Below are 17,180 nucleotides of genomic sequence, written 5' to 3'. Positions count from 1 at the left end.
ACTGTACTTAGTCGAAACTCATATAATTTTCCTGGATTAAGAACATATCATTTAGAAAAATACAAAATCAATGAGAATAATACAAATAATACCTTTGATTTATATTATACATCACCTTTTAGAATTACTAAAATATTTAATGCATATCATTTGGGCTGAATGATAGCACCAGCAATTCTAAACTCGATGTTAAGCTGTTATGCCGATTATGGATCACTGACCATAAGGAATATTTTACTAGATCGTGACAATGTTCTATTCTATCTAATATTTACTCTCTGAGTATGGTTATAACTAGTGTATTATGGGAGAATATATTTGCCTTCAACTTTGAAGCACAAAGATACAGCCCCTAATCTTAGTTTTTTTCAGCTCCTCTTCATAGATCTATTATGAGTAGTTTTTTCTAAACTCTGCTCAAAACTGTCCATACTTTCAGCCTGGCTCCACTGTCATTGCCTGGTAAACTTGGGACAATTGCTTATTTGCTGGTACCTTTTTTTTTTTTTGCGGTACGTGGGCCTGTCACTGTTGTGGCCTCTCCCGTTGAGGAGCACAGGCTCCAGACGCGCAGGCTCAGCGGCCATGGCTCACGGGCCCAGCCGCTCCGTGGCATGTGGGATCTTCCCGGACCAGGGCACGAACCCCTGTCTCCTGCATCGGCAGGTGGACTCTCAACCACTGTGCCACCAGGGAAGCCCTTTGCTGGTACCTTTTATGCTCATCTATAAATTATGGAGCACTAAGATAGCTGATAATAAATAACTTTTAGTTCTAGAAGTCTATGGATTCAAAAATTTTAGAATAATAAAATACAGATTTCTTAACAAATACTTTTCTTTAAAAAATAAGTTACTTATTTAAACCTTTCCCTGCAAGTTCAGTTTTCTTGATATAATCAACCAGTTGACTTTTATCTTCATCATACTCCTTTTAACCGTAGACCTAGATTTTCATTTCTCATCCAAAGTAGAGAATGGGGTAGTGATGCTTTTCTAACCACTAACATGATCCCTCCTTAAGCTGGAGTTCAGCCAGGATGCTGTACAGCATCACACTTAGGAGCGTGAACTGAGGAGTCAGACTGGTGGGTCTAATTTGCTTGTTGGTTCATTCCCTAAGCGTTTATTAAGGCCCTACTCCGTGCAAATGACTGGAGTCTGCTCTGAATGGAGTCCCTGCCCTAAGTCTCTGCCCTTAGTCCCTGCCCTAAGATAGCTTACATTTAGTTAAGAAGCTAGACAATTAAATAATAGTAACAATATAGAATGAAGATTACCATGATACATGTAGTAAAGGGATCTAAGAACATATCTAAGAGGGACACAGCCTAGAGAACATGTTCCTGTAGAAAGGTTGCTTAATGGAGACCCAAAGGGTAAAGAGGAACTAGCCAGAGGGGGAGGGGCAGGACTGAAGGTTCCAGCCAGAAGTCACCTCATGTGTGAATGCCCAGAGGTCAGAGACACTCTTGGTGCTCACCAGGAATGCACCAGCCAGGTCAAGTCTGCAATGAGAGTAAGGGAGACAGGGTGGGGATGCTGGGCGGGCCAGAGGGTGGAGGGCTCTGCAGGCCCTGTTAACATTTTGGACTTTATCTCTAGTAACAAACATGGAAAGGTTTTAAATAAGATAGTAATATGATTGTGTTTCTGTATATGCAGCCTCACTCTGGATTGGCTGCTGTCAAGAGACCAATTCAGAGAGTAAAGTCATAAGCCAAGAGAGAAATGATAATGGCCTTGATCAAGGTGCTGGCGGGGAAATAGAAAATACGGATGGTTCTGATCGATATTTAGATAGAGAGTCAGCAGAGCTTGGCAAATGATTGGATATGAAGGTAAAGGGAGAAATAGGAATCAAGGATGACTCTCATGTATCCAGTTTCCAAACCAGAGACATCACTTGCTACCTCTCCAAGTGTGCATCTTTATAAAATGTGGGTTATTTATATGTCCCTCATAGAACTGCTGTGAGATTTAAAAGAGTTAATATATGTAAAGCACGTACCCCAGTGCCTGGTGTACAATAAATCCTCAGAAATGGTAACTACTATTTGCACTTATAAAATAGCGTTGCTACTGAATCCACAGGTATCATTTCAGGGGCATATGAGATTCTTTCCTTTGAGTGCAAACTTTTAATTTTAAAATACAATTATAAGTGAGAGAGTCATGCCTCCATGACCTGTATCACCCTGTGTACAGCTTTCTCCTAGCAGTTCTCATTTGGGCTTCTAAGAACTGATACACATCTCTGTAGCCCAGCCCCAGATAGGATGGGAACTTCTTGAGGTCTCATTGCTCTTTTAACCCACAGAGCCTAAGAGGGCGTACTCAAAAAAGAATGCATGACAGAATTTAATCAGAATTTTTTCTTTGGGTAAATAGCAAATAGCTGAGTACAGAGAATCAGAGTTTTGATCCAAGGTGGGGAGACAGGAAGGAGTAGGACAAGGTGGCAAGGTGGTGTTGGACAGGATAGAAGGGGCCCCAGAAGCTGGGAGAGGGGCACCAGTGGAAGGAGGGAGCTCAAGGGGAATGTCACTGATAAGCACTATGTTGGTTGGGGATGGGTCTTTGATTAGTCAATGGACACGGGAAGAGAACAGAAAGAGGAAGGTATCCCAGAACCAGGGAGTAGGATTAGAGACCAAAAAGTACCATTAGGATTTGTCTTTAGATCATTAGAAAGAAGAGTTTCTGTGGTGTGATGGAGGTGGTGGGCTGGGGAGAGACCAGGAGGAGGGGGGCAGAGTGGCGAGTGTGCACTGGATTGCCTGGAGACGTGGGGTCATAATCATCATCACCCTTTGAAACGAGTGCTCCAAAGAATCAATGATTTCTGCGATCTGCTTGATTTGTAATTCAATTCAACTCGATATTTTAACATTTCTCTCCTAAGGAGATAAACTTGCTTAAAGTCCCTGATTTTTTAGAAAGCTAATCAGCATATAAATAAATAAAATGTAGGTATTATAGCTGGTTAAGGGGGGGTGGATTTATGCATAAAGATGAAGCGATTAGCAATTTTCTACTGAGTAAATCTTGCTGAGTTGAAGCACGTAACAGATTATCCCAGCAGCATGAATATTAGATCTCGGCATCACTTGTCTCCCCAGTCATGCCACTAATTAAGAGCATCTTGCAGCATTTCCCCAGGTTTGTGGCGTTCACTGGGCCTTGTAAGTAAAAGTATTTCACTTACTGCCTTGAGACACACGTTCCAGCTTTTAGGGAATCATTTAAGTGCTTGATAATTCTCCCCTTCCTCTGTTGACATCTGGATAAATCCATTCTCGTTTTCAGGCACTTTGTCTCCAATATTAATAATGGAAGAGGCTTTGTCAAGAGATTCTTAGTGTTTGTTTACTCAGAGGAATATTACTATTTCTTCTTATTACTTGCATCACGGTTTCCGAGCAGTGGAAGCCCTTGAAAGTAAACATGCATAATAACCTAACTTGATGAAGAACTCAATTGAATCTAATCAATTATGATGAAACCAACTTGAAAACTGTTGAGGTTGCTAACGTGAAAAGACTTTAACTCTTAACAATTCACTTAATAGGCTTCGATTGAATTTCTGCTTACAGTAAAAGCACTAAAATGCCAAGGTGGTGAGGATTTCAAAGGAGACACTCTCTGTGTCTCCTCCCTCCAGAAATGTATTGTCTGGCCCTGATTGAAAAAGGTAAGATTGCCCTGTGATGGATTCACTGTGGTCATCAGTGAGAGGACTAGAGTCAACGTGACCTCCCAGGATAGAGCACTGCCCAAGTAAATGATCCTGTTGTTTCACCTGCATCCACCCAACTACAGCTGCCACTTTGTGAATTTCCATCTCCCCTCTCTACTTCCCCAAGGTATTGTCCTCTATTACAGTTTTACACATTTCAGATTCACTAATCAAGTTAGCATTCAAAGCCTGAACAAATGCTTGTGAATAGTAATAAGAGTAGTTAACATTAATTGAAATTTTACAATGCACCAGACACTGTGCTGACTTTTATTTATATATAATCTTCACAACATCTTAGGAGATAAAATAAGAACCTGTATTAGTACAGAGACTGGGACATAACGTCTTCGTTAAGGATATGTTGATGGCAAAACCAGAAACTCATTTAAGACCATTTAAAGCTGAGTTTAGGGGAAAGGAATAGGGATTTATTGGAAGGTTATTGAAAGATTTTTTGAAAGCCAAAGGCAGGATTTGAATCTAGGTCTCAAGAGGTCTGTAACCGGGAAAGCTATTGGAACACAGGCAAGCAATCTCTTTTTCTCTCTCTTTCCTCATCTCTTTATGGCTGCTTCTCCTCATTCTTATGATTCCCTCTCTGTTGATGCTTCTGCTGATTACCATGCATGTGGCACCACGTGACCACACCACAATGCCCACCTCAACCCCCAAGTCTGCATCACTCAGTTCAAGCAAAAGACCGAGAATGAGAGTGGCATCTAAGTCTCAAATCTGTCTTCCAGGAAAAGACACCGTGATTGTCCCTGATTGGATTGGGTACTCAGAGTTGGTGTAATCAGCAGGGCCAGTGACCAGTGTCACCTTACAGACATGACAGTTTGTGGTTCCTTTTCTGTGTATGAAGGCAGGCACTTCTCAGAGAAGTGTGTGGGCTCAGTGGACACTCCAAACCGTGTCTGCTAAAGGTGGCTAAGAACCTGAGAATTATAGAATCAAGAGAACTTGGTGATCAATTGAATGTGGGCATGAGAGAAAAGGAGAAATTGGAAATGACTCGCAGCGTTCATTTCCAAAGATGGGAACCCTTCCATTGAAGAGGCAGGCAGAGGATGCTGGGGGAGAGAAGGAGCCTGTGAAAGAACAGTGTGAGGAAAAGGCCTCTCGTGTCAAGAAAATCATCACCGCTCCTAAGGTTTCAGCTGAGTGGTGAGCTGGGAGTCACAGCTGTACAAACTCACCTCTTCCCCTGGCTTCCACCGTCCCCTGGGCTCCCTCATTCTGACGTCTGCTGCATGACCAGCACCATTCCTCCCCGGATTGGGGCGGGGGGGGGGGGCATGAAGATTTTTCTCTTCAAATTTGCCTAAAGTGTAGCTGTAATTCATGACAGAAGGAACTCCCTCTCCCGACCCTGTCCAACCCAGTCCCAGTCTATTACTCTAAGAGAGAAAAGAGCATATTTATCCTGCCCATTACTGTAGCCCCCAAGCCTAGTGTGGGCAGTTGTAGGTGGGCAATTTGTACATGTTGGATGAGCGAATAAATGGACATTTTCAAAAAGCTATTGACGAAATACCTGGAGAGAGAGAGAGAGAGAACCACAGAAAATACAATCAGCATAAAAATAGCTAATTTCCAAACTAGAGATTTTATTCTTAAAATAACTAAATGCTCTAGACTTAAAAGGAGGGTAATCAAATTGTTCCAGCTTGCGTGGGACTTTCCTGATTTGAGCACTGAAGATCCCAAGTCCTGGGAAATGCTTCAGTCCCCAGACACCTGGAATGGCCGGTCACCCACACTGGCGTCACTTCTCACATGACAGTTAACTTATCGCCTATCAAGGGCAGCTAGGTTCTGACCAGTATGAGCCTTTCCAGGCCAAGGTGAAAAGTTCACATGTCAACTCTCCCTTTCACATAAGGCTTTCCCACTCCTTGTCTTTACTAGGTAACCAAGACACATTTAACTCTGGAAATTGTTATCATGTCAATGTAAATGGAAGCATGGTGGTTTATATACTTATTTACTCAGTCCCTGAGAAAGTGAAAAAGTGAGTGCTAGAACAGAACTGTAATAGTTGTTTGCCTGTACCACGAACATGCATAAGTATCTAAGGCCTCTGTCTGAGGCTAACTTTCTGAGAGCAATGTTGCCTAAGTACCCTGTGAATAATGGATACAGGTAATCTGCACTTTGTAGTTCCTTCAAAGGTACTAATGTAGGTCATCCTCTTGGCCTCAGTTACCTACCTCCGAACAGTTATACTCCTGGCAATGCAGTTTCCTCCTATCCAGGGCTGCTTTCTACACCTTTAATTATGCTAAGTGGTGCAGACTAGGAAAGAGATTTACACAGCTGTGTGCTCTGTATTTTGATGTGAGCTCTTTATCCTTGGATGTTATAATAAGAACTACTTTAAAAAATCTGTTATATATGAAAGTACATGCACATGCCACAAATTGAAACAGACCAGAATTGTACAGAGTGTAGGGTAACTGTCTCCTTCTCCCACCCATATCCTGTTCCCCAGAGACATACCCGTTTCTTAGGTATCTTTCCAGGAAATGTGTACACACGCACACACACACCCACACACAAACTTATGGATATCTTCCATATCAAAGTACACTTCCTGAGCTCTACTGTCTATTGAGCACAAGTCACCAGGAAGTCACACGTAGTGAGAGGAGGAGAAGGTTTAATTCTCTCACAAATACAGACTCACAACTTGTCTCCCTGACTATGGTTTCTCCCCGTTCCAATTCACCCTGAATATGCTGCCAGAGCCATTTTCCTAAAATACTGCTTCCCCTCGTGTCCTTGCCCAGAGTCTATGATGTTTCCTATAGTCTGTTCCAAAGTTTCTCTGCCTAACTTTCAGAGCTTTTCTTCATCGAGCTCCATGTTAACTATTCAAATACTTATGAAGTTTTATTATTACAAATCCTGAATCTGAATGCTCACCTGCAGAAAGGTCAATTTTATCTTTTTCTCCTGGGCAATGTCACTCCGTTTCCCATCTCTGGGCTTTGGCTCACGTGCTTCTCATGAGTACTTTTCTTCTCTCTATCTTGAAAAATGTCCCTATAGATTATAGGGACTTGCATTGTGTAGGGAGGGAAACTGAACCTAGAGAGATTAAGTGATTTCCTACAAGTCACGTGCTTATTTTCTGGCAGAGATAAAATTAGCTCTTGTCCTGGACCATCAGTCTTTGCTTTAAACCGCACTCCTTAGATCCCAGAGGTGCTGTCATGGATGCACCCAAGTCACCACGAAGCAAAGAATAGATTAAGTGCAGTAAAATACATGATTAGGCTTGTTAATTTCCACCCACGTATGAAATAGAAAGCGATTACAGTTCATTCCGGACCGGGTAGACCATGGCGCTGTTCAGTCATGAGGTCCCAGAGCTAAGCCACCTTGGAAAGTCCTTCTATACCTTCTCATCTATAAAATGGGGCTAAGAAGACTTGCTGTGCAAGCTTGAGTGGAGAGGAAAAAGCCTAAGACCTTTTCTGTCCAATTGGAGAGAATGACCTCTCATTTGGGATCGTGATAGCCCAGATTTCATTTCTTCTTCTCATTTTCAAATGTAAAGTGTGCAGATTAAAGATAAAATAAGTAAAGTGTTTGGTACAGACTGAATGCTCAATGAATTTAGCCCTGATAATTTGCCCAGGAACTCAGTCCCTCCAAGACTGGAACTTGCCTTGCTTGAGCTGATGAACTCCTTACACCCACTCACTCCGTTCACCACACAGCCTGCTTCCCTCCTTCAGCATGTGCTGCCCCAGGACAGCTTCCTAAAGATCTGTCTGCCAGCAGTTTCATGTACCATCTGCTCTAGACACTCATCTCTGCTGCAGTACTCACCTTTTTATTCCTTTACTTTCTAATGCTGAACATTCACCTCTTTGCCACCATGATCTGCCTAAGATGTTCCATCCACCTGGATGCACCTAGATACCTGCAAGCCCTTCCTCCACTCCTACAAGGGCCCTGGTGTCCACAGCTCGACATTTCTCCGTCTGCCCCATTCCACCACCTACCCAGGTTAGAGCTCTGTGCTTTAAGGTTGCATTATGACTTTCATGGGCTGTAGGCACTTTTGTCTTTCTGGGCCCCTTCCTTCACAAAAAGTATTAAAAATTGCATTTTACAACTGTATTGGTATAAAGACCAATTAACAGAATCCAGACTGGTTTCATTATTGTATATCATTAAGATTATATTCATATTTTTCTTCTGCTTTTAAAAGAAATTAAAATAGTTTTGTGGGCCCTTAAAAGCATCATGGACTCTAGGCACTGGGCCTTCTGTGACTAGTGGATAAGTTGATCCTGCTAGAGTAAGATTCCTTGTGTACAGTTTTGTCATATACTTGAGACACAGCAGAGAGGTAGTGAAAAAGAAGACTTAACCCTCGTTGGTCCATCTGTGGTGACTAGTTTCTCACTTCAGTGCCTGATGTCTCCTTTCCCCTGGTTCCTTCCTACACAGGTCTTCTGCAGAGTGAATCCTTTTGGCTCATGTTTAGGCCTCAGCCTGATGTGGTGGATCCCTTTAAGGAGGACGGACCTGTCAGAGCTTGGCGAGGCCGCGGCCTATCTCAGAAGAAGTGAGGCTGAGCTGCTTCTGCTCCAGGCCACGGCCTTCGATGGCCAGACTTGTGGCGCCTGCTGGCTTCACTTTATTTTACTGCTTCCAGGCGGCAACTGTCTGATCAGTGGAGAGAAGCCATCAGTTCTGGAGCCTAACTTATTTGCTTGGGGTGCAATCTGTCTCCATGAACCACTGAGCAGTTGAGGAGCTCAGGGTGTGGAGGGTAAAGATGGAAGTTTGCAAGGAAGATCAGGAGGCCTGGGAGGCAACCCAGGCCCAAGCCCTGCTTACTGGGCCCTACAAGAGGTTTTCTCTTCAAGGAGCACCCCAGTATGGCCCCAGATAAAGTCTTTCTCAGAAGCCTCTTCATGTGGGTAAATAGCAGAGGAGAGCGAGGGGGCTGAGACTGCAGGGGGGTTGGTGCACTGGTAGGAAGAATGAAGGAAAAGGCTCCAGGAAGGTGGGAGAAACAGAAGTTGTCCTGGGCCCTCTTCAGGATTTGCTGATGCTGGAACTTTGCCCCCTGGCTGTCTCCTAGGTCAGGAGGGTCACTCAGCCAACACTAAACAGAAGATAATTGGGGGATTTTCTCACCCTGCTGAGTAATTTCTTAGCAGTTATAGGCAAGGACAAAGGTTAATGAGGATTTACCCGTAAGATAAAGGCTGAGTACTACATTAAAATCTCTAAATAAATGTTACATTTCCCCCCTCTTTCTTTACTTGTCTGGGCTGCATGGCCATCTTCTGAATTTTGGTTAATTGGAGACTTAGAGTCAGTTTCACAGTGTGATCCAGCTTCAAGCCACCTATCTATCTCAATTCCAAAAAGTATTCAATAGCACAGCATAAACCCCAACTGAGAGTTGTTCTAGTACTCCGAATTAGTCAACATTAGACTTTAATATGACCAATAATAATTCAAGCCAGTTAGGTAGCACATTCTATTTCCATCATAGACCAGTCCTGGATCAGTTCCCAGTTTCCAGTCATTGGATGTCATTACTGTGATTGGATTTTAGAGTAGCTAATTATAATCCGTCAAATCAAATACAATAACAGAACTATCCCTGAGGTCAGAACCGGTCATGCAGAAGCTTATCGCAAATAGTTAGATAATGAGGGACAAGATCCTAGTGGTACCAGAGAGAAAATCAAAATGCCAAAGCATTCGAGATAATTGGATGATACATTTAGTAGAGTCAGCACTGTAAACAATTCCTTAAACTATAACAATCCACATAATTTCTAATTTTTTTTTGGTCAAACAATCCTTCCTCATAGAAATGCACTGACAGCACAAAGAGGAGAGTCAGCAGAAGTTTTTCATCCCCCTGGGCTAGTAGACAATGGAGTCTGCTTTTTTGAACTCAGGCCAAATGGAAGCTGTGTGATAAGAGTATTTGGCAAGTAGTTTTGGGTTCAAATTCCCTGTTCTTGATGCTTTCTGGCTAATTAGAGCACATCACTTTACCTTACTGAGCCTCAGTTTCCTTATCTTTCAAATGGGAACATATGCTTTCTCTGCCTACCTTCCCTCATGAGGATCAAAGAAGACAATAAATGTGAAAAATAAACACAATGCATTACTATGCCACCTAGAAAACTAGAATTGCTGGGTGTCAGGGAGGAAGTGTGCTTTCAGAAATAGAAACAAAACACCATTTCAAGGCAAATGTAAGTGATTTTTATAGACAAGTAAACCATCTAGTTAAAATAACCACAAAACTGGATACAATATTACTTCAATTTTCATTAATATCATAGAAAAAAAGACTTGAAGAAAATGCTTCAGAGAGATAACAGTGGTTATCTCTGAGTTGTTCCATTATGGGAGATTATTTTAAAATGTTTTTCTTTACACATTTCTCTACTTGTAAAGCTCTTTTGCAATAAACACATGTTACCTTTATTTTGGAAAATATATTTAGTCATCTAAAACTATGAAATCGTAGAGATGAACCTCCTGAGCTTGCAGATGAGAAAACTAAGGCCCAAAGAGTTGAGGCATTGTCTTGTATCTTGTTACTAGCAAAGCCAGGCCTAAAATCCAGGTGGCCTGAATCAAAGCCATTGCTGTCTATGTTTCCATCCTTGCAATTATTCATGAGAATTCAAGGAATTAAAAGTTGACTGAGTTTATTTACTTCATCTTCAGAACCATCCTTCTCTGGGACTCGGTCTCAAGTAGGTAAGTGCTTCCAAAAATTCTTCTCTCCCACTGCTTCCAGAGGTGATAAAAGAAAGAGCTAATCATGAGGCAGGTGATGAACATAATTTCTGAGAGAAAAACTGGAGGGAAAAAAGCTCAGCATATAATATAGAGGAAGAATGCTTTAGTGGAAAAGCTTTGATTTAGGAGGTAAATGATCTAATTTCTAGTGTCATTATTCTAATGACTGTCACTAATTAGCTATGTGACTGTGGACAAGTCTGTTAATCTCTCTTCCCAGGTTCTTTTTCTAAAAAAAATAAAAATGACAAAAGGGAAATCTGTGCCAGGTGGTACCCATGTTTCTTTCAAGTAATAACACTTGGTTTAAAATGCAGTACCTTAAGCACACACAATGTATGCAAATGGGTGCTTTTCAAAAACAAGCTTATTTTCATAGACATAACACAAAGCCAAATTAGCTTTTGCAAAAAAACCCCAAAATGATCAATACAATTAAAACCAGTATTTAAAATGCAAACAACAAGTAGAAGCAAATGCAAAATCAATCAGATAGGAATACAAAAATCCTCTTGCCCAGCAGTTTGAGTGGTGAATTGGTTGTAACCAGGGAAAGGGAAAGAGAGCACAGTGTAGGTGGTGATGGCAGGAAAGTAGTGAGCAATGAAATTCTTTTCAGAGACAAGTGTGATGGAAGAGGGGTGCGTGCTGCCCAGCTTCACCTCCTTCTTCCACACTCAGTCCTCAAGTCCTATTGTCCACCTCTGGGGAGAGCCTCTGGCGAGGCTGCCCATCCTGCAGCAGTGAGGCTTGCTAGCTTTTGTGATTCATGTGTTGGGGAGGTGGGATGGAGTTGGCACTACCCACCAGTGCTGTGGCTGCAGTAGGGTCTCCCCTGTGCATCCCACAGCCCTAGGCACAGATTTTCCCTCTTCCAGCCAAATGCTCTCCTTGCCCCCTCCCCCCTATCTACCTGAGGAGCTGTGAACGGGGATTTCTGTGAGCTTCTGGTAAGACTCACTTTCCTTTAAGAGACTCTTTCTTATTCATCTTCCCTAGAGATCTGCCTCAGGTGGGAGAGGAGTTGAGAAGCATCCCAGCGAGGCCAAGAGAAGCTGCCTCAGACATTCATAAGAATTCTGGCTCGTGTCACCCAGAGCCTCTTATCGGTTCATTGCTTTGTAGAGGGCTGCTTTGCTAAGGCGTGAGACATGGGGTTGAGGAGGCAGGGGGAGAGAAAAACAATATATGGGGAAAAATAATATGAATCAGTTTTGCTGTATGACAGCAATCATCCATATTCTCTCTCCTCAATTCTCCCCCCTCCAAGTCTACCGTATAATTCTCTTAGCAGGCTTTCATTCCAAAATTAAAAATAAGGTCTAAAGAAACCCTGATGGACAGACATGGCCACTAACCTAAATTTCACTTAGTTGTAACCAGACCTTTCTGAGGGAAGTTTTTTGGAGGGAGCTGGGAAGGGTGAGAGCACCAGGCCAACCACCAAGCACCTGGGGCTGTGAATGGGAGGTAAGTGTGGGGATTGGGAGAGGTGGGTAAGGCTTTGCAGGTAACCGTCTGGTAGCAAAATGTTCCCAATCTCCACTTTCTGAAACGCTTCTTGCTCCTAAACAGTCCTTATGTAGGTTTATCTTCAGGGTGAGCGTTCATGATCTTATCTAACTTTGCAACTTCCTATATTGGTGATGCCAGGTCAACAAGCAGACTTAGCAGAAATGAGACCATGTCCATCAGTATGAAAGTGTCCAATGTACGTTTCCTACAGGGACTGTAGTTAAATATCCATTTTTTTTCCCCTCTGTAGGGAAGAAGAAATGCTGGATTCATGATGTGAAGAATGCTTATGTTGAGGCTGAGATTAAAGGGGGTGGAGATGATGACAGAATAATTGTTGAGACAACAGATAGAAAGGTAAAGAAATCTTTATTTCAGCCCATTGGTGACTAAGTTCTCTATTTAATTTAATAATTAGGTGTGTCCTTTCTCCAACTGTTTTGTTAAAAACCTGGGGTAGGAGATGCCACTGATACACTTTAGAAAACTCATTAATCTTTAAGAAGCTCCTCCACTTAACTATCAAAGGTGTAATGACGAACATTGAAGAATCAGAGTAAACCGGCTGCCAGTGGTAAAGCTCATTGACTCTAGAATGCACAACTTTTTCCACTTCTTCTATTGTATTTCAAGTTCTTTTTTTTTTTTTTTTTTTTTTTTTTTTTTTTTTTGCGGTATGCGGGCCTCTCACTGTTGTGGCCTCTCCCGTTGCGGAGCACAGGCTCGGGACGCGCAGGCTCAGCGGCCATGGCTCACGGGCCTAGCCGCTCCGCGGCGTGTGGGATCTTCCCAGACCGGGGCACAAACCCGCGTCCCCTGCATCGGCAGGCGGACTGTCAACTACTGCGCCACCAGGGAAGCCCTCAAGTTCTTTTCTAAAGGTGCCTCTTGGAGTAAATAATGACCTTAGGAACTGTGAAGCAAGCTATGTTTGTAGGATCAGGAAAGAGTGGGATAATCTGAATAAAAATAGAACAGTGTCAGAGGAACCAAGAAATGGGAGAATGGTCAGTAATGGCAAACGCTAGAGAAAGAGATTTAGGGCTTAGAGAGAGCCTTGAACTTCAGAATTAGGAGGTCACCTATGACCTTTGAAAGAGAAGCTTAGGTCAAGTGTTGGGGCATAAGTTAGACTGTGAGAGGTCATAGAGAGAATGTGTAGTGAGACTGTAACAGTCCCCAACCCCTTCTGCCTGTCACCAAGGTATTCAGAGCAACAGGGCAATATTGTACAGACAGCCTACTCTCAGAACCTTTGCCTTGCATCACTGACCTCACGTACCTGCCAGCTCCATGGCAGAGAATTGGGCCCTATTTCTGCCCTGACTTGGATGAACACTCCATTATAGATTTTACAGGTCATTTCCTGCCCATATGCAATTCACCAGTCTCCTTCCAATTCTGCCCTTCCCGACTCCATAACAAGCCACATCCTAAAACAAACAGGTATGATCATTATCAAGAAAGTTTGTCTTTTTCATGCCCTTATCTTTGTATTTAGACAATTTATGATCTAAAGCATTGCCATCTGAATTGTAAAATTCTGGAGGCCACTCAAAAACTACCACTTATGGTGTCTTAATATGCCTTCTGATGGTGTCTGTACATTTAAAAAATCACAAGTTAGGTAGATTTTTATATAACTAATTAATGGAATTAAGAGCAGAACTTGGTCCTTATCAATAGGAATATACATATTTAGGCAAGGGAAAAATTCAGAATGTCTTAAATAAGGAAACTAAGGGATTCAATTATTTTCTCCCAGTCTGTGTGTTGTCTTTTCACTTTCTTGATTGTGTCCAGTTCAATTTTATTAGGCCTCCAGATGAGAAGTTTTTTCTTCTAAGCACATTTTTTAAAACTGATATCTTTTTAACAGTATGATGATCTGTGAATATAATGTGGTTACAACTATGAAAGAAATCATAGGAAGAAGAACATGAAAGCAACAAGTTAATGATATAGAAAGAGGAGTCTAAAGGTGGGTGGCTTTGTTCTGCTTGACCTTTCACCATCTAATGGAGGTCCCATTCCCCCCAGCCCCACTCTGGGGCCAGCGTCTCCCTGGCTCCAGGCTTCCTCCTCCTGATGTTAGAAGTGACTACACTTCCAATCACCTTTGGTCTTTGTAACATTAACAAAGGCAATAAAGCCAGTGGGTGGAGAGTAATACTTAAAGTTGGTAACGAAAGGAGAGAAAAATAGAATCAGAGCCGAGGGGAGGTTAGATCAGGCTAGATCATGAGCAATATAATGTGTGTTCTCTTAGGGGCAATCTCAGTCTGAGGAGCCACAGGATCAGGGCACTGCAATTTAGAAAATTTTGATTCAACAAAACCACTTTTAAAAAACTTTATCTTCGGGCAAGGAGAGAACATGAGTCGGAGGAACACCTGTTTCTTGGAAAAAACAGGTTGGTTTAACTTCCTCTGGCTCCATCCTCTAATGAGGCACCTTTTTCTTAACTCCTTGAAAATTCTTCCCAATGCATGGCAAAAATGAATGAGCATAGAAGAAATAGGGGAATATATCTTACATTTTTCTCCTCTCTGCAGAGTCTGAGTGTCAAGGAGGACGAAATCCAGCAGATGAATCCCCCAGAGTTTGAAATGATTGAAGACATGGCAATGCTGACTCACCTCAATGAAACATCTGTGCTGCATGCCCTGAAGAGGCGCTATAACCATTGGATGATCTATGTACGTGTATATGCTTCACTACTGAAACAGAATGCTGGCATCACATTGGCGATGCCCCAGCCCTCTTTTGGGTGAAAAAGATATTGAATTTAAGCATACTCATATGAGAATAATCCTTGAGAAATGCCCACCAGGAAGGGACATTATCTTAGTGTTTCCCCAATTTTATTTGGTCAGTATTCATATCCCTTCCCACAGGTTTTCATCCTAAAGTAAAGGCATGAGGCTTGGAACATGATAGACCCGTGTCCAAATGCCACCTCTGTTTCTCACTAGTAGTTTTCTGCTCGAAGTCACCTTATCTGTAAAGTGGGATAATAATGTCTGTCTCTCCATGGTAGCTTGGAGGATAAATAAAAGAATGTAAAGCATGTAGTTCAGTGCCTGTTACCTAGTTAGTGCTCAATAAATGGAATAATTTTTTTTCATCATCATTAAGTAGGTGATGATTGGTTGCTCAGCTTCTTTAATTCACTCAGAATCTATTCAGCAGGAGCTGCACTGAGCAGATGAGGCAAAGACGATGGCATTTGGGACCCATTGCTATAGCAGCCTTGCCATGCAGCCAGCTTGCTCCTGAGCACTCTGTTTTACGGTGTGACTGTCTTTGTTTCCCTAGGATGCTATAACAAAATTACCGCAAACAGGGTGGCTTAAAACAATAGAAACTTATTCTGTCACAGTTCTAGAGGCCGGAGTCCAAAATCAAATAAACTCAGCAGTCACACTCCCTCTGGAACCTCTAGGGGAGAATCATTCCTTACCTGTGCCGGTTTCCAGTGGCTTTTGGCATATTCCCTGTGGCCGCGTCACTCCAATCTTTGCCTCCATCTCCACATCACCTTCTCCTCTGTGTGTCTCTTACACGGTGATTAGCTGTTGGATTTAAGGCCCATCCAGATATCATCCTGATGTCCTTACCTTAATTACATGTGCAAAGATCCCTTTTCCAAATAAGATCCCGTTCACAGGTTCTGGAGATTAAGACGTGTACATATCTTTTGGGGAGCCACAGTCCAGCCACCACGGTTTGAGTGACCCACATGAGCTATTACCCCAGTGCCTTAAGCATCAGGTTCCTAATCTTGCTGAGGCACAGATTCTCTTTGGGCCTCAAATGCCTGAGAGCGGGTTACCAAAATCAACAAGGCTTCTGTCAGTGTCCTCCTTGTCTTCAAAAGTTGTGTGTGTGTGTGTGTGCGCGCGTGTGTGTGTGTGTCAGACAAGTTAGTGGTCGACAGATCTCCCAGGGGAGAGGTAATCCCAGGCCCCCTTGTTACTCTAACCTGGTTCTGTCTCTTCCTATCAGAAGTCCCTACTGTGCAAGAATCCAAAAGCTCTCTTTCTTTTAGTTCGTTTATAAGTAAATATTCGAGCAAATGTTACCTGACATTGAAAGAGCTGACAAATCTGGAAGTATTCCTAACCTGTTTTTGGAACTCTTTTCTGATCTTCTGTCAGATATATTCGGGTCTCTCCTGTGTGAGCCTCAAAAGTGGCTTCCAGTAACACAGAGCAGTGGCAGCCATCTACAAAGGGAAGAGGCGATCAGAGGCTCCCCCTCACATCTTCGCTGTGGCCAACAATGCCTTTCAAGATATGCTTCACAGTAAGTGGCTACCCTACAAAATGAAGGGTAAAAATATCTGATCTCCTTTTTCTCCGTGTCACTAAGAGGCAGGTAGGCGTTGTGAGCGGAGCATGGCCTTTATAGTTGCCTAATCACTTGAAGCCTCCGCTTCCTTCTGGATAAAACGTGAGCAAAATAGGGCCTACCTCCTAGGGTTATGGGGACGATTAGCTCGCATATCAAATTAAGTGAGATAATGCCTTGAAAGTGCTCAGCCCAGTGTCTGGCCCAGAGTGAGCCCCCTGTAGATGTCAGCTTTTATTACAAAAAGTACCTGCTAGAATGTCTGGCACAAAGAGGTTATTCTGTAGCTATTATTACGCCAGGCTTAATAAAAGGCTTAAAATAGCGATATGTCAACCATTCGTCATTTACCGTTTGTATTTGGAGCAAGGAGAGAGTGATAGAATTTGTATGATCTTATGACTGGCCTACATAGAGTCAAGAGAAAATCTATTTTACTTTGTACCATTGAAATGGTATTTTTTCTAACTGTATACAGAGCAAATCCTTCTCCTTGTGTCTGACTTCAAACTGCAACCAAGGAAATTTTGAATAAGTTCGTGCCAATACATGGCAGCTCTGGTAGAAGAATGATCTGACATTTTCCTTTCTTTTGTAGATCGAAAGAATCAGTCTGTACTCTTCACGTGAAGTGTTTGCCTTGCTTTTTCTTTTTGGCCAGCAGTGAGTGTTTCAATCGAAGCAGACACCTACATTTCACTGGCTATGAAACATAAATTCACTGCCTTTGAATTGTTGTTCTTTAGGTACCGAATACATTCTAGGCAAGA

The 17,180-nt window shown here is 42.5% G+C and overlaps 1 protein-coding gene across 1 annotated transcript in view; it reads left to right on the top strand.

Moving 5' to 3' along the window:
- Positions 1 to 4,777: 4,777 nt before the first annotated feature.
- MYH15 (myosin heavy chain 15) overlaps positions 4,778 to 17,180 on the top strand; it is a gene marked incomplete at both ends in the record, with an annotated part of 180,194 nt that continues 167,791 nt past the window's right edge. Inside the window, 6 exon segments of the mRNA XM_082839245.1 lie at positions 4,778 to 4,908; positions 8,277 to 8,377; positions 12,308 to 12,414; positions 14,613 to 14,756; positions 16,218 to 16,262; positions 16,266 to 16,365. Coding sequence (XP_082695371.1) covers positions 4,778 to 4,908; positions 8,277 to 8,377; positions 12,308 to 12,414; positions 14,613 to 14,756; positions 16,218 to 16,262; positions 16,266 to 16,365 — 628 coding nt within the window.

This window comes from Leucopleurus acutus, assembly GCF_964270905.1.
Source record: "Leucopleurus acutus genome assembly, chromosome: 5".
NCBI lineage: Eukaryota > Metazoa > Chordata > Mammalia > Artiodactyla > Delphinidae > Leucopleurus > Leucopleurus acutus.
Note: the sequence above shows the minus strand (reverse complement) of the source record. Positions and strands in the feature narration are given on the sequence as shown.